The sequence below is a fragment of the Chroicocephalus ridibundus genome, chromosome 4, assembly GCF_963924245.1.
Source record: "Chroicocephalus ridibundus chromosome 4, bChrRid1.1, whole genome shotgun sequence".
In the NCBI taxonomy this organism is placed as follows: Eukaryota; Metazoa; Chordata; class Aves; order Charadriiformes; family Laridae; genus Chroicocephalus; species Chroicocephalus ridibundus.
Window position 1 is genome coordinate 2,202,383 of NC_086287.1, and position 20,457 is coordinate 2,222,839.

The 20,457-nt window shown below is 61.8% G+C and overlaps 1 protein-coding gene across 2 annotated transcripts; it reads right to left on the bottom strand.

Moving 5' to 3' along the window:
* Positions 1-1,402: 1,402 nt before the first annotated feature.
* Positions 1,403-8,421, bottom strand: CD6 (CD6 molecule). 2 transcript variants are annotated; one of them, XM_063333406.1, is made up of 13 exons: positions 8,230-8,421; positions 6,140-6,196; positions 5,335-5,406; positions 4,908-5,216; positions 4,510-4,809; positions 4,304-4,372; positions 4,018-4,158; positions 3,706-3,834; positions 3,499-3,606; positions 3,310-3,390; positions 3,022-3,198; positions 1,807-1,968; positions 1,403-1,672 (listed from the first exon to the last, which is right to left on the bottom strand). In XM_063333406.1, exons 1-13 carry the CDS (start codon positions 8,294-8,296, stop codon positions 1,575-1,577), a joined length of 1,770 nt encoding a protein of 589 aa, XP_063189476.1. In that variant the 5' UTR covers positions 8,297-8,421; the 3' UTR covers positions 1,403-1,574. The 2 variants fall into 2 exon arrangements, with proteins under 2 accessions (XP_063189476.1, XP_063189477.1); XM_063333407.1 differs by lacking the exon at positions 3,499-3,606.
* Positions 8,422-20,457: the final 12,036 nt, after the last annotated feature.

Consider the following 20,457-nt stretch of genomic DNA (forward strand, 5'->3'; position numbering starts at 1 on the left):
GGGGCCGGGGGCACACACACACACAGATATACACCCCCCCCATCCGTGCACACCCCCCCCCGCGCCCGACTCCGTCGCCTCGCTCCTCTCCCCTTTTGTCTGGGGCCTTTGTTGCTATTTCGGTGCTTCCTCCGTTGTTGCGGTTGCGGCCCCTTTGTTCGGTGCCTCTCGCCTCGGTAAACAGCTGGAGGATGTGGCGGGAGGTGGAGGAGTTTTGGGGGGCGCGCGGGGCCGGGGGGGGGCAAATTTTCCACGGGGCCGGGTCTTGAACCCCAACCTCCGCCGTGGCTCCACCTCGCCGCGCGCCGGGGAGGTGGAAACCCGCTGGTGGGAGACGTGCCCCGGGGTTGGGTTTGCCGTCGGAAAGAGCCAGGGAAGTTGCCCCCCCACCCAACCCCCCCAAATCTCTGGGGCAGGGGGGGGTCCCAGCCGCAGGGGTGATGGCGGGGTGACCCCCCACCCCCACCCCACACCATCCCAGCCCGCAATGTCCCTGTCCCGGGGTGACGCTGCTTCTCTCGGGCACCCTTCTGGGTGGACTATGGGGTGCCCCCGTTTTCACCCCAGCGTGGGGGATGCTGGAGGGGGTTATCCCTCCCGCGGGGGGGCCTGTCCCCACCCCCTGAGCTCCGGGCGAGGGGGACAAACCACCCCCCCCCACCCTGGGCTGGAAGCTGGTTATGTCCCACTTTTTGGTACCTGCCCTGCACCCCCAGGCTGGGGTGAGAAGGGTCCGGGACCCCCCCCCCAGCGCCCAGCACCGTCCGCTGCGGTTGGGATGGGACCCAGTGCCTTCCCTGTCAGCGTCCCTCGAGCCCCCCCCGCCAGGGTTTATGGGCACAGTGGCCAGCGTGTCCCCGGGATGGGGAGGACGGTGGCCTGGTGGGGTGCAGAGAAACTCGGGGTGGCCACCATATCCATCCCCGTGTTGCTACGGAGCGTCGGGGACGGCTGTGGGACACTGTCACCCCACGTCCCCACCACCTGCCGCCCCGCAGGGCCAGCCCTGGGGACTGGTTGCCACCCCCAGCCCTGGGGACTGGTTGCCGTCCCCAGCCACGGGGATCTCGGGTGCTGCGGGGCTGGATCAGGCCCTGCCTTCCCCCCTCCCTGCTGCCGTGGGCTGGGGACGGGGTGGGGGGGTCCGGCTGCTCCTGCCCTTGGGGACAGATCTGCAGGTTGTGGCTGGGGGACGGGACGGGACATCACCTGGCAGCCAGGTCCCCACCCCCAGCCAGGCAGGGGATGGCAGAAGGGACATCTTTAGGTGACCCGTGGGAGCGCTCGGTGACCCAGCCTCGTGGCAGGGCTGGTGACAAGCCACCCCCATGGCCGAGGGAGATGGTGACCGGCCACCCCTACGGCCGAGGGAGATGGTGACCCGCTGGGAAAAGCTTTTAATGGCAGCACGCAGCTCGCCTGAGCCGAGCATCCTCCGGGTACCACCGGGACCTGTGTCCACCCCCCGGCAAGGAGGAGATGGCTGGAAAAGTCCAGAAGGGAGGTCGGCAGCGGGATGGCGAGTCCTCGGTGTCGTCCCCCCTCCCCGCCACGTCCGTGGACATCGGGCAGCTTCAGTAGGCAGAGCCCTGGATGTCATCGTAATCGCTGCCCTCGGAGGAGTCGGGGTCTTGCGTGTGGCCCCCCCCGGGGCAGGACGGAGCCGGCCAGCCTGCGAGGGAGAGAGAGACCCCCTCAGGGAGGTGGGCAGGGAGCGGGAGGAGGATGCTGCGGGGGCAGAGGAGCCCTGAATCCCCCCCGGACCCTACCACCCAACTCCCGCCCTGCCGGCGCAGGGGTCCTCACCGGGGCGTGGGGACGGGTCCCCGGGCGGCTCCTGGCCCTGCTCGTTCTCGTACCACTCGCCCGAGGAGGTGCTGGAGCTGTCGGCGGGATCGGGAGCTGCCGGAGACGGTACCCAGGGGTGGGAGAGCACTGGGGCGGGCACGCAGGGGGCTGCTGGGGGAGCTGGGGGAAACAGGGACTCTCACTGGCACCTGCCATCCCTGCCCCCAGCCCCCGGGGTCCCCCACTCCCGTTCCCTCCCTGGGGTTGTCCCCATCCCTGCTCCCGTCCCCAGGGTCCCCCCCACCCCCATTCCCCTCCCCAGGGCTGTCCCCATCCTTCTTCCCGTCCTTGGGGTCTTCCCATCCCTTGCTCCCATCCCCAGGGTTGTCCCCATCCCTGTTCCCATCTTTGGGGTCTCTCCATCCCTTGCTCCCATCCCCAAGGCTGTCCCCATCCCTTGGTCCTGTCCCCAGGGCTGTCCCCATCCCTGCTCCCGTCCTTGGAGCCCCCCCGTGCCCATTTGCCTCCCCAGGGCTGTCCCCATCCCTTGCTCCTGTTCTTGGGGTCCCTCCATCCCTTGCTTCCATCCCCAGGACTGTCCCCATCCCTGTTCCCCTCCCTGGGGTCCCTCCATCCCTTGCTTCCATCCCCAGGACTGTCCCCATCCCTGTTCCCCTCCCTGGGGTCTCTCCATCCCTGCTCCTGTCCCCAGGGCTGTTCCCATCCCTGCTCCCATCCTTGGAGTCCCCCTATGCCCATTCGCCTCCCCAGGACTGTCCCCATCCCTTGCTCGCCTCCCTGGGGTCTCTCCATCCTTGATCCTGTCCCCAGAGCTGACTCCATCCCTGCTCCCCTCCCTGGGGTCTTTCCATCCCTTGCTCCCATCCCCAGGGGTGTCCCCATCCCTGTCCCCATCCCTGGGGTCTCTCCATCCCTTGCTCCCATCTTTGGGGTATCCCCATCCCTGCTCCCATCCCCAGGACTGTCTCCATCCCTGTTCCCCTCCCTGGGGTCTCTCCATTCCTTCTCCCATCCCCAGGGCTGTCCCCATCCCTGCTCCCCTCCCTGGGGTCTCTCCATCCCTGCTCCTTTCCCCATCCCTGTCCCCATCCCTGGGGTCTCTCCATCCCTTGCTCTCATCTTTGGGGTATCCCCATCCCTGCTCCCGTCCCCAGGGCTGTCCCCATCCCCGTTCCGGTCCCTGGGACCACACAGCCCGCCGGCAGTGCCCACCTGTGCCGGGGCAGTCGGTGTAGCCGTGGGTGGTGGGTGCCGGGTGCCGGTGGGCGCCGTGGGTGGGGGGCGGCGGGCAGACCCAGGCCTGCGGGGGGGCCATGCTGTCGTTGCAGTAGGGCTCGGTGGAGGAAGAGGAGGAGGTGGAAGAGCTGCTCGCCCTGCGGCGGGATGGCACTGCGGGGGCACAGGGCTAATATTAGCCCCCGGGGCTGTAGGGTGCCCCCACCCACGGTGGGCAGAAGGCCAGCGGTGCGGGACAGAGGGTCGGGACCCCTCGTGTCGTACCCTCCGCAGGGAACGGCTCCATCCCGTCCTGGCTGGGCATCAGCGGGAGTAACGGGTCCCTGGGATGTTGGCGCAGGGAGTCTGTGGGGAGGGCAGGGAGGTGGGACATCAGCCGGGGCACCCCGGGACAGGGTAGGGGGGGTCCTGGGACAGGGTGTGGGGGGGTCCCGGGGCCAGTTGGACGCTCACTATGGAAGGTGGAGAGAGCCACGGGCGGCTTGCTGCTGAAGTCGTAGTGTTCGTAGTCGGAATCGGAGTCGAAATCCTTGGCAGTGGGGAGGGCTGTGACCAGCGGGTCTGGGGGGACCAGATGGGGATTGGGCAACCATCCGGGACCCCCCTCCCCTTCCCCCCCCACAGCCCCTCGGGGAGGAACGGGTGACCTGCCAGACCTACCTGGTCCTTTGGGCAGGCTGGGGGGCATCTCCCTGTAGTCGTTGGAGGTCCCGGAGGGCGCGTCGGGGCGCTGGGCGCTGTGGTTGACCAGCACCGCGCTGGCTAACGCGGGGGACGACACAGCGTGGGCTGGGGGGACAAAACCGGGGGCGGGGGGGGGGGTGTGGGTGTCTGTGTCCCCGCTCAGCTGCCCCTGGGCTGAGCCCAGGGAAGGGGGTGGCCCTGGCTGGGCTGCAATGTCCCCCCACTTCCGTGGCCAGAGCCCGCCGTGCCCCCCGTTTTGGGCGGGGGTGGGGTGGGGGTGGTTATTACCGCTCATCTTCCTCAGCCTCAGCAGGGCGGCGGTGAAGGCCAGCACGGTGAGCAGCAGCAGCGCCGCCAGGACCAGGCAGAGGATGAAGAGGAGCACGTGCAGGGGGGACTGTCCCCCCGCAGGCGGGGGGCCCTCCTCAGCTGAGACAGAGAACGGACACAGCTCGTGACACCCGGGGACAACCTTCCCCCAGGCTAAGCCGGGGGGGCGAGTGGGGTGCTCCCTGCAGCTCCCCCACCACCACCCCAAACCCAGGTCGCGGTCGAGGCCCTGCAGGACACTCACCGCTCAGGAGGGTGACGTTGCTCGGCGTCACCGTGGCCACGGGGGTCGGCGCCTGCAAGCCCTGGGAGCCTGGCAGGAGGGGGACAGGGAGGGGGGGAAGGGGCAGAAGAAGTTGGGTTGCAGCTTCTGGGGACCCCCCACCCCGCCATGGCTGCAAACCCCCCCCGCCCAACGCCCCCGGGGCTGGCAGGCGGGGGGTTCCGTACCATTGCAGACCACGCCGACCGCCCGGGACTGGTGGCAAGGAGCCGATTTATTGTAAGCCCAGCGGCAGTGGGCTAGCGAGGGCTGCAGGCTCTCGCACTCGTAGACCATCCTGCCGGGCAACGTGTGGTGGAAGAAGAGTTTCCGGAGGGGCTCCCCGCAGCCCAGCGTGCGGCACAGCACCCTGCCCTCCGTGTCGTACCACGTGCTGTCGCACACCGTGCTCCACGTGCCGCGGAAAAAAACCTCCACCCGACCGGCGCAACCATCCCGACCGCCCGAGAGCCGCCATTCCTGGTGTTCTGCGGGCGGAGAAAAGGACATGGGGATGCTCTGCCTGCATCCCTGCCTCATACCGGAGCCCAAATCCTACGCGATGGCTACCGGACCCGGCACCCACCTGAACACACCACGCCGGCGTCTTCCTTATGGCTACAGTCGTGCTCCGTCATGGCCGGGCATTCCCAGAGATGCTCCTCGTGGCCCTGGCAGCCCACCTCGTCCCGGAGGATGGGGCCACCACCCCGGCCGAAGGCGGCGCCGGCGTGGACGCGTACGGCACGGCCGCAGCCTAGCTGGCGGCACACCACGTCGGCGTCGGCCATGTCCCAGGCGTCGTCGCACACCGTGCCCCAGGAACCCCCCTGCTCCATCTCCACCCGACCCTCGCACCGGCTCCGGCCGCCGGCCAGCCGCAACGCGCCGGGACCTGGGCGAGACGGAGGGGACGGGACGGTGGGGTAGAGGTGGCCTTGGCACTGTCCCCCGTGCCACCGCCGGCCCCCTCCCCAGAGAAACGGGGGTACAAGGAGGCACCCGGCTCTCACCTGGTGTCACCGAGGTGTTCCCAGCCACGCCGCCCACCGGGGTGCTGGCAGGTCCCGTGGGCTCCGCGGGGGCTGCGAGGAGGAAGGGAGAAGGTGGGGGGATGAGGGGACTGAGCCCACCGGGACACCCCCCACCCCCCACTCCGGCCATGCGGGGCTGAAGCTCGGAGCAGGGCTGGAGGTGGCACGGTGGGAGGAGGGGGCCGATGGCCGCAGGACAGACGGACACCCAGAGCCCCGCTGAGAGCTGGCAGCCACCGAGGCGAGAGCGGGAGTGAGGTCTGTGGGTATCGGGGGTGGGGGGGACAACCCCCCCTTTTTTGGCTCATCCCCAGCTCTCCTGGCCGCTCTGAGGAGCAGACGGACCGGCTGGCGGGGGCGAAGCGGCCACCTCGCCGCTCCCGTGCTGGCCGCCGGGCTGCGGGTGGCTCGCAGCTGGCAAACTGGTGGGGACGGGGCACCGGGTGGCACCCCGGCAGGCAGCCGTGGAGGGGGGGGGGGGCAGATGGAAGGGGCGCGGGAACGTGCAAATCCCCCCCCCGGAAAGTGATGCTGATCCGGGGAAAAGCGGCCAAAATGGCCTCCCCAGCCTGCCACAAAATGGGCGGCTCTTCTTCCACCCCTCGAAGTCGATCCCAGTGTCCTCACATCAGCTCTCCAAGGCGGGGGTGGGGGGGGAACACGGGGACATGCCCTGGGGTCAGACCCCCCCCCCGCCCCGCCACCGGCACGGGGTCCGTTCACGGGGGTCGGGGGGGAGGCAGAATCTGGCCCTAAATAGGGCGACAGGGGGGACACGACTCACCGGTGGGAACGCCGAAGCCGGGGGTGCCCTCGTGAATCCGGGGTGCCACCGCCGTCCCTGCCAAACAGAGAGGGTCTGCCCGCTGCCCGCACCCCCAGCTCGGCCCCCCCGCCATGATTTAGGGCCGCGGGGAGGGGGGGGAGTGGATGCTGGTGACAACACGGTCACGTTTGAGGTTTTTCCCTCATCCCAAGGGCACGGCGTCGTTTGGAACCATGGAAATCCCACCCTCCCTGTCCCCTCTCCCCCCACCCCGCCGGGCTCCCGTGGTTATCGCCGGGGAAAAAAAAAAAAAAATCACCATTTCACTCTTTTTGGGGTGAAAGATTCACTCCCCAGGGCTGAGGCGAGACGCGCTCGCTGTCACCGTCACCGGAATTGTGGCTTTCTCTCTCCCCCGCCTGCACGGGCTGCCATAATGCCATAATGGCATTAACGATTTCTCACCAAAAAAAGGGGCATTTCTCTTTTTTCTTCATTTCTATCAGCTGGCCGGGCTGATAGAGCCCACTCCCGTCTTTGCCGGGGGCAGGGCGGGGGGGTGGGGGGCTGGTGAGGTGCATTGGGTGGGTGTCCCCATGGGTGGCCACCGTGGGAAGCCACCACCTCTGCTGGTGGGCTCTGGCTTGGCGTTAAAAACATTAAAGGTAAGGGATTAAGGGGCGGGGGGGGAGGCATGGGGGGGCAGAGCCGCTCGGTGGCATCCGGCAGCACCTCAGCGAAGGTGTGGGAAGGAGCCGTTAGCGGAAACGAAGGCGATGGCGACCGTTCCCCCATTGACAGGAGGCGTCGAAGCTGCTGCTGGCAGCCATTTCGGGTGCGAAACCAGCCTCAGCTCGGCCGCTTTGGGGGGGAGCAGGTGGCATCGTCCCCAGAAAAACGCCCTGGGGTGATGCTGGTGACATGAGAAGGGATGAGGTCCCCAAAAACCATCCCAGGGTGGTGCTGGTGACACAAGCAGAGGGGCTGAGGTCCCCAAAAGCTACCCTGGATGATGCTGGTGACACAAGCAGAGGGGCTGAGGTCCCCAAAAGCTACCCTGGGTGATGCTAGTGACACGAGCAGATGGGATGACGTCCCCAAAAGCTACCCTGGGTGATGCTGGCGACATGAGCGCACAGGACGGGTCCCCAGAAACCATCTTGGGGTGATGCTGGTGACACAAGCAGATGGGACAGGTTCCTCAAAACCATCTCGGGGTGATGCTGGTGACACAAGCAGAGGGGCTGACGTCCCCAAAAGCTGCCCTGGGGTGATGCTGGTGACACGAGCACACAGGACGGGTCCCCAAAAACCATCCTGGAGTGATGCTGGTGACACGAGCAGATGGCACAGGTTCCCCAAAAGCTGCCCTGGGTGATGCTGGTGTCATGAGCAGGACTGAGGTCCCCAAAAACCATCCCGGGGTGATGCTGGTGACACAAGCAGATGGGATGAGGTCCCCAAAAACCATCCCGGGGTGGTGCTGGTGACACAAGCAGAGGGGCTGAGGTCCCCAAAAGCCGCCCTGGGGTGATGCTGGTGACACGAGCAGATGGGATGAGGTCCCCAAAAGCTACCCTGGATGATGCTGGTGACACAAGCAGATGGGATGAGGTCCCCAAAAACCATCCCGGGGTGATGCTGGTGACACAAGCAGAGGGGCTGAGGTCCCCAAAAGCCGCCCTGGGCTGATGCTGGTGACACGAGCAGACAGGACGGCTCTTGCTCCGTGCCTACCAAAACCAGCAGAGCCATCATCCCGTCCCCACGGGGCTGGGAGCTGGTGGGTGGGCTGGCCCCAACAGCCCTTTTAGGGTCCCCAGAGCCACCAGCCCCCAAGCTGGGACCCCCTTCCCTCCGTCCCACCGGGCGTCGAGGAGGGACCGAGGTGGGACCGGCCGTGCCGGGCACCTGGGGAAGGAGAAGAGCTCGGTTTTGGGGAACTGCCCGCGGAGCATCCGCGCTCGGCGCCCAACCACCGCCGGTGACATCCTGCTCCGGCAGGATCCAACCCCGGGGAGGTGGCAGGTACCCGGCTCCGAACCCAGCAGAGCCATCGCCCCGGTGTCCCGGCACACGGAGAGGGACGGGAAGAGACATCGACGTACCTTGTCCGGGCGCGGTGGCGGAGAGAGCCGTCAAGAGCAGGCAGAGCCCTTCCATCCTGCTCAGCATCCGTGGGGCAGCCCCATGGAGGTCGGGGAGCCAGTGGGTCGGGTGGTCCCGTCCTCCCGCCACCTCTCTCAGCGGCTCGGGGACATGGTTGGGATGTGGCCTCGCGTTCCGCCTGCTGCTCACGCACTCCCTGCTTCCGGCTTGTGGTCGAGGGCCGCAGGAAGCCACCTCCGCGCCGTGGGGCGGAGGAGCACGATGGGGCGGCTCCATCCTGCACGCTGGTGGGGGGGGAAGCAGGGGGGGTCAGGCTGCGCTCGGGGACCATGCCACATGCCTGTGGCATCCCCCGGTGTCACAGGAGCCATGGGGACCTGGCGCTCCCACCCCAGTTCACTGGCGGGTGGGTGGACGTGGAGCTTGAAGGAGCCACCATTTGCAGGTCCTGGAGTGTCACTGTGGTCATGGGCTTGGGGACAGCATCACCGGTGGGTCCCAAGCTCCGGGACCTCCATGGGGTGACGGAGACAAATGTGGGGCTCCCTCCTTCTCCCCCAGTTTCTGGGGCTGAGGTGGGCAGGAGGACACCTGCGAGGCCATGGGAAGGTGTGACGTGGCCGGCACCTTTCGGTGCTGCCCACGAGAGGGTCCTTCACGCCCTGCACTTCCCATGGGGACCCCGAAGACGTGCCATCCAGCTCCCCTGCCTCTCTGCATGCCGAGCCCCAGCAGGAGGGTGGTCGGCGGCAGGTAGGTGGATGTTATGAACAAGCTGGGCTGGGCTGGGTCCCGCCCACAGCCAAAACCGTGGATTTAAGGTTCTTCTTCCCTTGCCCAGCTGCTGGTCATCACCGAGCTCCCCAAACGCCCTGTCCTGGAGAGCTCATCCCTCTGCCAGGTGGGGCTGCCGGATGGCTGGGGGGCTGCTGCATGGCTGGGGGGCTGGCAGGGGCCGTGGGGATGCTGGATGGCCGTGGGGATGCTGGATGGCCGTGGGGATGCTGGATGGTTGTGGGGATGTGGGGGCCACGGAGATGCCAAGGGTCGTGGGGATGCCGGGACTGTGGGGATGCTGGGAGCCGTGGGGATGCTGGGGGTCATGGGGATGCTGGATGACCATGGGGATGCCGGGGTCCATGGGGATGCTGGATGGCCGTGGGGATGCTGGGGACCATGGGGATGCTGGATGACCATGGGGATGCCGGGGTCCATGGGGATGCTGGATGGCCGTGGGGATGCTGGGGACCATGGGGATGCTGGATGACCATGGGGATGCCGGGGTCCATGGGGATGCTGGATGGCCGTGGGGATGCTGGGGATCATGGGGATGCTGGAGACCACAGGGATGCTGAGGGCTGTGGGGATGGGGGGGCCATGGGGACGCTGGATGGCCGTGGGGATGCTGGGGACCATGGGGATGCTGGATGGCCGTGGGGATGCTGGGGACCATGGGGATGCTGGAGACCACGGGGATGCTGAGGGCTGTGGGGATGGGGGGGCCACGGGGACGCTGGATGGCAGTGGGGATGCTGGGGGCCATGGGGATGCTGTGGGTCGTGGGGATGCTGGGGGCCGTGGGGATGCCGGGGGCTGTGGGGACAGGGGGTGTTGCCTGGGGTTGGCGTGGCGACCTGGTTCAGGAGCGGCACGGCGACCAACCATAGGCCGCTCGGTCCATCAGCTCGCAGACACCAATGTGGTGGACGGCAAATGGCGTTTATCAGTACGTGACACAGCCTTATATGGCTCGAGTTTACAACGTCACTCCCGTCTGCTCACATCATCAACTAACCACTGTTGGGAGAGGGGCTCCATCTTTCCGTACAGCGCGATATCTTCCGGCCGCCAGACCCTAACTACCTCCATTTCCCCCCTCCCTATGGATAACCAAACTAGCTAAAATAGAAAAATAGAAAACTTGAATAAAAAACATAAGGCACAGTGGACAGGTGGAAATTAGGGGGTAACTGGTAATAACGGGGTGTAACTTGGGGCAACTAGGGATAATTAGGAGTAACACAAAGTAAACACATTCTTAAAGCAGTTGTCGGCGTTCTACCAACAGAATGTTAACCTTCTCTAGCCGGCTTTTGACCAACGACACGAGCCTATTTAGTATACAGGGTCCAAAGATCAGTGCCATTATGATCATTGCGATCGGCCCTATCAAGGTAGATATCAGGGTGGTTAACCACGGTGAATGGTTAAACCCTGATTCAAACCGGTTTTGTTGTGCCTCTCGTTCCTTTTTCCGTTTTTCTAATCCCTCTCGCGATTTGGCCATAGTGTCTCTCGCTATTCCGGTGTGGTCCGCATACACACAACACTCTTCTTTTAGTGCAGCGCACGCTCCCCCTTGTTGTAAAAACATCAGGTCTAATCCTCTTCGATTTTGTAACACGACTTCAGATAATGGTCTAATTGATTGTTCTAACGCAGTTATTGATTGTTCAATTCTAGCCAAGTCTTCGTCTACTGCCACCCTCAAGGCATTAAATTCTTTACTCTGTTGCACCAAGGATGCTACTCCTGTACCTAGTCCCGCACCTCCTATGAGCATTAGAGTAGCTACCGTTATTGCTGTAAAGGGCTCCCGTTTTGACAGACGATGTTCTGGGGTGATGCGCGAGTCGTAGACAAAGTCGTCGGAATGGTAAAAGATCTTAGGGACTATAGATACCTGGACACAACACTCTGAGGACTCATTAAACTTTTCCAGCGACAGACAAGGTGTAACTCCAATAGTAGAACAAACCCACGTGGCATTTCGGGCCGGTATTAACCACTTTGCTGGGGTCTTAAGTTGTATCTTATTAATACATAGGTGTTCTTTGTGCTTTGGGACTTGGCCTACACACACACGCCACTTCCCACCACCTGTGTCAACGTAATGCCTTGCTTTTCTGTGTCCCATATGCACTGGGCCGGATTTGTACCATTTACATTTAGGGAATGTTACCATTACAGGGACATTTAGGTATGTCCCTTACCCCTCAGGTATGTCCCTTACAGCCTCATAAAAAGGTGGCTTTATTCCGTAACACAACCAGCAATGTTCCGTAAGGTTAGGGTTAGTTTTGTTCAATACTTGGTAGCCAGCTTGCATCATTTTCCAGAGGGGATTTCCATGAGGGATTTTGGTGATGCGTGTCGCTACAGGTGTGGTGGTATATTTTTCTGTTGATGTTTCCTGGTTGTTGGTCTCTTTAGTCATGTAATCTTGACTGGGGGTGGTCAGAACTACTTCATTAACAAATGCTTGGTTGGGGCCTACTGGCAGTGGATCGTTCGGGACAACCTCCTTTTTTATGAGGATTAAGCCACCCTCGTCTGTCCCTGGTTCCGTGTACCTTATTCCCCAAATTCTCCCGAGTAACCAACTATCCTCTTGGGGCTCAGTGACATTTAAGAAGAGGTATCGGCAATTTCCACGTCCTTGCCATGCCTGTGGTGGAATGCACCCATATGGACCCCACTGGACTTTTAGGTATCTGTCTCTACCGCTACCCGGTATCCAAGCAGGGGCTATGGTCTCACATCCCCAACGGCTACAATAGTATTGGGTAGGGGAGTTACAATACCCCTTCCCAGGATTCGAGCTAGGACACATATAAAATCCTAGGTATTCCCAACATCGGTCTCTCGGGACAAGCTGGCACAGAGAGGCATTAAAACCGGGCGCGCCTGATGTTATTTGAGTTGCGATAACTTGGTGGTCCTCCAGTCGAAGGAAGGACCATTTAAATGGCTGGTGGTGAAGGTGACCTGATTTTACCTGTCCTGTGGTGACAAGGTCTAAAATCAAAATCACACAAAGGCATCGCAGTCGTCGCTTGGTTTCTGCCGATGCGGGGCTCCCAGGCTTGGACAGGGCGCCTGCTGGCTTGTCAACTTCTTTTGCCACTGGGGTATACGGGTTACGGGGGTGTCCGATGATCCGGTCCTGTAAACAGAAACTCACCGTTTTCATTAATTTCGTTAGTCTTATTCTGAAGGTCCGGTTTAATAGACTTAAGCGGACACCATTTAATTCTGCCGTCTTTTCTGACCGCAGCATACCCTCGGCCTGTCAGGACTAACTTCCACCCTTCTTCTTAGTCTCCCAGCTCATTTCTAACTATGACCGAGGGGCCGCCTTCTAGCGCTCGAGTGGCCCAATGTTTTTGGGCGGGGCTGTTCATCTCCTCTCCTCTGGGGAACTGGTTTAGCGCTAATAACGCAGTCGCTAGCAAGCGCGCCTGGTCTCCTGAGGGAACAGTGTTGGTAAAACCTTCTGGTTTCGCTAGTACCTCCAATTTAGATTTCAGAGTTTGGTTTGCTCGTTCTACTATGGCTTGTCCTGCGCTATTATGCGGGATGCCGCGTATTAGAGTAATACCCCATTTCAGAGCGAATGCTTGGACCGATTTAGATACAAAGTTCGGACCATTGTCTGTTTTGATTTGATTAGGGACGCCGAGCCACGCCATGGCTGTCGGCCAATGTTGGGTGGTTGCTTTGGAGTCGGTCTTAAGGTGTTGTGTAGCTACGATCACCCCGCTATATGTGTCTACGGTTACCGCTAGCCACGCTCGAGGTTTCGGCAACTGACAGAGCGTAAAATCCGTCTGCCACACCTCGGAGGCTTTGAGACCTCTGGGGTTAACTCCACTGGACCACAGTGGTACTTTTTGGCAGTGGGGACACGTAGCTACTATGTGTTTCGCGTCAGTGGCTGAAATCTCACATCTCTTTGCTAGCGCTTTAGCTCCAATGTGGAGAGATTCGTGTCGTTGGCGGGCATCTCTTAGTGTCCATAATCCTTTAGCAGCGGCATCTGCTTTGTCGTTACCGGTTTGGAAAAACCCTTTAACTGGGGTGTGGCTGTTGACGTGGATGACTGATATGGTACCTTTTCGGGAAAAAAGCACTTCTTCTAGCACTAGAGCTACTGTAGATGTTGACACAGCAGGCCCTGACATGGCTAAGCAAAGCTTGGCCACGAACATTGAATCAGTTACTATATTGAGGTGTTCCGTTGGAAACAGTCCGCACGCTAGTACTATGGCCGCCGCTTCCAGCTGTTGGACTGAAAGCACACAATCGGTCATTTTAATGCAGTGCCATTCTCCTCCCGATTGCCATACTGCTGCCGCGGTTGAGGTCGCTGAGGATGCGTCTGTGAAGACCGTTGGTCCCGACTGGGGCCGGTCCATGATCTTCTGTGGAAGGTCGATATCGACAATTGCCAGCATTTGAGTCTTAAGGGGGCTTTGTGGCACACTGGACTTCTCCACCAAATCCGATGAGGGCTATAGCTAGATACTCTGACATTGCCACTGATTGCGTTGGGAGCCGTTTGCGGAAGGGTAGGTATATTCTGGCAGGTTCAATGCCTAGATGTCTTAGGGCGAGTTTTCTGCCTTTCATGATGAGGTTACCAAGGCACTCGACTCCTGGGGAGAATGCACGTGACGGTTTTCCCAGGACTACCCATTGTATTGGTTGAGCTTTTTCAGGGGGGCCCTGGGCCAGTGCCCCTACTCCTCCCCCTTCCGTGAAATGCATGTACAGATCGAGTGGTACAGCCGGGTTCCATCTGGCGAGTGAGCTTGACGATACCTGACGCTCGATAAAGTCAAGAGAAGTCAGTGCTTCTGGCGTTAGAGTTTTTGGTTCTCACGGGTCTTGTCCTTTTAAAAGATCGTATAGGGGGGCCATGGTTTCTGGAGGGATCAGGACGATATTGCGGAGCCATTGCAAGGACCCCACTAGCTGTTGTATATCATGAAGCGTTTTGATGTTTCGACGGATTTTCATTTGGGGGGGGGGTCACGTAGGAGCTTGTGATCCCCACTCCCAAAAAACTAACACATGGTCCTTTTTTAATTTTTGCGCTCGCGATCTCAAACCTGCTTGTTTTGAGAGTCTCTGAAACCGTTAGCACCAGCTGGTCCACTTGACTCCCTGATGGCGCGGCGATCAAAATATCATCCATATATTGAATGATAGTCGCAGCCGGGTCGCTGCGTCGGACCGGTGCCAACGCCTGATCCACTGTGATTTGACAGATAGGAGGTGAGTTAATCATTCCTTGTGGCAGCACTTTCCACTGGAAGCGTAAGTTGGGGCGTTGGCTATTTGGAAACACGACGGAAAAGGCAAACCGTTCCTTATCCTCCTCATGCAGGGGTATTGAAATGAAATACTCTTTAATATCGAGGACAGCGCAAGGTTGCCCTTCCGGTATCATAGAGTTCATGGGCAACAGCGTTCGGACAGGACCCATTGGTTGGATTCTTTTGTTTACTTCACGTAGGTCACGGAGGAGGCGAAACCCCTCACCGTTCCGCTTGGGTATTACAAAAACTGGGGTGTTCCATGGGCTAGTAGAAGGCTCTATATGGCCTCGTTGTAGCTCGCGATCGACTAGCTCAAGAAGAGCATCCATTCAAGGCTTCGACAGGGGCCACTGCTCGACCCACACTGGATCAGACGATTTCCACGTCAGTCTAATTGGTGGAAGTGGGTGTACGGCAGTGGCCCTTAAGGTAAATTTGTCACCCTGGCATTTAATAGGGCTAGAGCGTCCCTTCCCAATAGTGGTGGGACTCCTGACATGACATATGGGAAAAGGTTGATGGTTTTCTCCGGTCCCTTTTCAGTGTGAAGCATAATTGCTATTAATTGGGCGCTCTTCCGAGCTTGGGTTAATCCCCCAACTCCGCCCACCATGGGGGCGTCTTCCAATTTCCAACATGGGGGCCAGCTCGGCTCGGGAAGAACTGTAACATCTGCTCCGGTGTCAATCAAAAAGGGGACCTTAATGGTGGTGCCATTGGGGATATTATAGAGAGAACAGATCCCCCACACCACCGGTGGGTTGTCACACGTTATTGCCAGGGCCACCCCAAGGTCTCGCCCCCAAGGGGTGGTCCTTGCTGTCCCTGAGATAAGGGCTGACTCAGTTGGGCTATCGGTTGGGCCATAAAGCTGGTCGCTTCTCGAGGGGGCAACGGGTTTGAAAGCGCTTCGCCCCACCTGGGGTTGGTATGGCTGGGCCGCGGGGAGCTGTGTGGGAGAAGGTTGTGTGCGGCCCAGGTGCCTTCTCCCTCTCCCGTTTCCCTGAATTTTAGTTCTGCATTCCTTAGTGAAATGTCCTTTCTTTCCACAAGACCAACACGGCCCTCTAGATCGATTCTGGCGTGGGGGGAGCGCTGTCGGCGGGTCCCCCAACCGAGGGCAGTTTGCCACAACGTGGCCCGCTTGGCCACGTTTAAAACATGCCATCAGATTAGCTATTGCGGTGCGAACAGCCACTTGAATCGGGGCTAAATGCTCTTCATTCACGACATGCTTAATCATGTCTGCGATAGTTGACCCCGGTGGTAGAGATCGTTAAGATTTCTTTGGTTTTCGAATTACACTGCTGACGTAAGCAGTCTGCAACGACCGGGCCTTTCGCTTCCGCGGGCAGGGTCGAGGAGTCGACCGCTGCCTGAAGGTGATCTACGAATGGCGTAAAGCTCTCACTTTCGTTTTTGTTTTATTGTGGACCACGGCGATGGCTTGGCGACAATTCTAGAGGCTACACGAATAGCTTCTCTGGCCGCACGAGTCATAACTTCATGGGCCCGCATGCCTTGAGCTTGCGCGTGGCGGGTAACCATTGTAGGGTCCGTACCCATTAGCCGCTGCAGGCTGGAGCCGCGTAGCGGGTGGTCCGCTCCGGTTCCTCGGGCTAGTTGCTTCGTACAGTTGTCCTCCCATTCTTGTTTAAAAACAATCATCCCTGCTGCGTCAAAGATCAATCTACAAGCTTGTTTTATATCGAACGGGAGCACGTCGTCTCCCCCGAAAACTCCGTCTATGAGGGTGGAAACCATGGCAGAATTAAAGCACTTTGTCTGCGATTGCTTTAACAATCGCTTGTATATCCTTAGGATTTATTGGCGAGTGGACCCTTTGTCCCCCGTCCGTCACCCGGCCCGGGAACGCTAGCGTAGCCGATGGGGCCCAAGTGGCGCATGCGATCTTTATTTTTCTCCAATCCGTGAGGGGAATTTTTCCCCCTCGCGCTTTCTCTTCATTGCGAATCGGGGTATTTTGGCTTTTGACTCTGCCTACCCCTATTTCCTCCTCCTCCTCCTCCTCCTCCGAACCTGAACGGATTGCGCGCCGCTCCTCCCAGGCGGCGCCTGCCCCGCAGTCGGAACTCGACTGACTGCTCACTTCCGGCTTCCGGCGCTTTTCACTTGGGCCCTGGCCCCGCCCACTGACCTCGCGGGCGGGCCGTTCCCGCCCCCTTAGCTCGCCCCGCCTTCTGCCCGGGGGGGGGGGCTGTTTGCCCTGGGAGGGCGTTTGTGCAGATGACGGCTCTGATTGGCTTTCCGCCCCCCGGCTCGCGCTCCCCTCCTCCCCCCGCTCGCCCCCGCCGCTTGCCTCTTTCTCATTCTCCCCCTTCCTTTCTCTGAGGGCACCTGCGGGTTTCAGCGCTTCCTCCCCGTTCCCGCCGCGGGCATCTTCGCCCCGCCCTTCCCCTTTGTGGTCGGGGCCATCTTGGGGCGCCCAAGGCGGGGGTGGTCTCGCCCAGGGGTCCTCAGACTCCCGCTTTCCCTGCGGCACCCCCGGCCTCCTCGGCTAATTTGGCCCAGAAGGATTTTGTTTGGTTTTGTCCCTCCGCGAGCGGGACGGGGTTCGGGGATTTGGGGGGGCGTACCGTCCTCCCGCGAGTCCGTGGGCTCAGCAGGATTAGCGTCGTCCGGGGGGCGCGGGGTCTGTGTGGCTGCCCCGACTCCCAATTTCGGGGTAACCAACACACAGTCCTTGTGCTGCCCTCCAGGTGTCCTGCTCCTGTGTGGCCTCCTGCAAAGCCTGTACGACTTTTCCCCATGACTTAAGATTTTTCCCGCAACCCGAAGACGTCGTCTCCTCGGCTAAAACTTTAGCACGTTTGTCCCACGCTTCTGGGTGGAGAATATCCACCGGCTGGTCAATGACCCCAATTTGGAAAAGCCTCGCAACTGCAAGGGTAAAATCTTTGGGCCTACAATCAATCCCCCACTGCTTATGTACTTGGGATAAGACCTTCACAAGGGCCTCCATCCTCCTTGTTGGTCCTGCTCTGGGAGCGTCCTCCCCTGACCTCCCCCGCCGGGCTGCTCCAGCCGCTCCGGCCGCCGTTCACCCGAATCCAGGTGACGATTCCTGGGTTTCGGCACCAGGTTGCCTGGGGTTGGCGTGGCGACCTGGTTCAGGAGCGGCACGGCGACCAACCATAGGCCGCTCGGTCCATCAGCTCGCAGACACCAATGTGGTGGACGGCAAGTGGCGTTTATCAGTACGTGACACAGCCTTATATGGCTCGAGTTTACAACGTCACTCCCGTCTGCTCACATCATCAACTAACCACTGTTGGGAGAGGGGCTCCATCTTTCCGTACAGTGCGATATCTTCCGGCCGCCAAACCCTAACTACCTACAGGGGGGGCCATGGGGATGCTGGATGGCAATGGAGATGCTGGATGGCCATGGGGATGCTGGGGGTCATGGGGATGCTGGGGGCCGTGGGGATGCTGGATGGCAGTGGGGATGCTGGGGGTCGTGGGGATGCCGAGGGCCATGGGGATGCTGGGGGCCATGGGGATGCTGGGGGTCGTGGGGATGCTGGGGGCCATGGGGATGCTGGGGGCCATGGGGATGCTGGATGGCAGTGGGGATGCCGAGGGCCATGGGGATGCTGGGGGTCGTGGGGATGCTGGATGGCCGTGGGGATGCTGGGGACCATGGGGATGCTGAGGGCTGTGGGGATGGGGGGGCCATGGGGACGCTGGATGGCAGTGGTGATGCTGGGGGCCATGGGGATGCTGTGGGTCGTGGGGATGCTGGGGGCCGTGGGGATGCCAGGGGCTGTGGGGACAGGGGGTGTTGCCTGGGGTTGGCGTGGCGACCTGGTTCAGGAGCGGCACGGCGACCAACCATAGGCCGCTCGGTCCATCAGCTCGCAGACACCAATGTGGTGGACGGCAAATGGCGTTTATCAGTACGTGACACAGCCTTATACGGCTCGAGTTTACAACGTCACTTCCGTCTGCTCACGTCATCAACTAACCACTGTTGGGAGAGGGGCTCCATCTTTCCGTACAGCGCGATATCTTCCGGCCGCCAGACCTTAACTACCTACAGGGGGGGCCATGGGGATGCTGGATGGCAATGGAGATGCTGGATGGCCATGGGGATGCTGGGGGTCGTGGGGATGCCGAGGGCCATGGGGATGCTGGGGGTCGTGGGGATGCTGGGGGTCGTGGGGATGCTGGGGGCCATGGGGATGCTGGATGGCAATGGGGATGCTGGGGGTCGTGGGGATGCCGAGGGCCATGGGGATGCTGGGGGTCGTGGGGATGCTGGGGGTTGTGGGGATGCTGGGAACTATGGGGATGCTGTGGGTCGTGGGGATGCTGGGGGCCGTGGGGATGCCGGGGGCTGTGGGGACGGGGGGTGTTGCCTGGGGTTGGCGTGGCGACCTGGTTCAGGAGCGGCACGGCGACCAACCATAGGCCGCTCGGTCCATCAGCTCGCAGACACCAATGTGGTGGACGGCAAATGGCGTTTATCAGTACGTGACACAGCTTTATACGGCTCGAGTTTACAACGTCACTCCCGTCTGCTCACATCATCAACTAACCACTGTTGGGAGAGGGGCTCCATCTTTCCGTACAGCGCGATATCTTCCGGCCGCCAGACCCTAACTACCTACAGGGGGGGCCATGGGGATGCTGGATGGCCATGGGGATGCTGGGGGTCGTGGGGATGCCGAGGGCCATGGGGATGCTGGGGGTCGTGGGGATGCTGGGGGCCATGGGGATGCTGGATGGCAGTGGGGATGCTGGGGACCATGGGGATGCTGGATGGCCATGGGGATGCTGGATGGCAGTGGGGATGCTGGGGGTTGTGGGGATGCTGGGGGCCATGGGGATGCTGGGGGCCGTGGGGATGCTGGGGGCCATGGGGATGCTGGGGGCCATGGGGATGCTGGATGGCAGTGGGGATGCTGGGGGTCGTGGGGATGCCGAGGGCCATGGGGATGCTGGGGGTCATGGGGATGCTGGGGGTCGTGGGGATGCTGGGGACTATGGGGATGCTGGGGACTATGGGGATGCTGGGGGTCGTGGGGATGCTGGGGGCCATGGGGATGCTGGGGGCCATGGGGATGCTGGGGGTCGTGGGGATGCTGGGGGCCATGGGGATGCTGGGGACTATGGGGATGCTGGGGGTTGTGGGGATGCTGGGGGCCATGGGGATGCTGGATGGCAGTGGGGATGCTGGGGGTCGTGGGGATGCCGAGGGCCCTGGGGATGCTGGGGGTCGTGGGGATGCTGGGGGCCATGGGGATGCTGGATGGCAGTGGGGATGCTGGGGGTCGTGGGGATGCCGAGGGCCATGGGGATGCTGGGGGTCGTGGGGATGCTGGGGACTATGGGGATGCTGGGGGTCGTGGGGATGGGGGGGCTGTGGGGATGCTGGATAGCCATGGGGATGCTGGAGACCACGGGGATGCTGGGGGTCGTGGGAATGGGGGGGCCATGGGGATGCTGGATGGCAGTGGGGATGCTGGGGGTCATGGGGATGCCGAGGGCCATGGGGATGCTGGGGGTCGTGGGGATGCTGGGGACTATGGGGATGCTGGGGGTCGTGGGGATGGGGGGGCCATGGGGATGCTGGATGGCAGTGGGGATGCTGGGGGTCGTGGGGATGCCGAGGGCCATGGGGATGCTGGGGGTCGTGGGGATGCTGGGAGTCGTGGGGATGCTGGGGACTATGGGGATGCTGGGGGTTGTGGGGATGGGGGGGCTGTGGGGATGCTGGATAGCCATGGGGATGCTGGAGACCACGGGGATGCTGGGGGTCGTGGGAATGGGGGGGCCATGGGGATGCTGGATGGCAGTGGGGATGCTGGGGGTCGTGGGGATGCTGGGGACCGGGGGGCTGGGGAGGGCTGGGGGGCTGCTGGATGGCCATGTGGCTGCGGGGCACCGTGGGGCTGCCGGGGTCCATGATGATGATGCCGGAGCCCATGGGGATGCAGGGGGCCATGGCTGCAGGAGAGGGGGGGGTGCTGCCTTTTGTCTCTTCCTCTGCCCCGGGGAGCCCGGGGGGGCTTGTTTGGGCGGGGGGGGGGCGATGCAAGGGCATGGAGGAGCTGGGGGATGCTGGGAGGGGCTGGAAAATCCGGTGGGATGGGGGGGA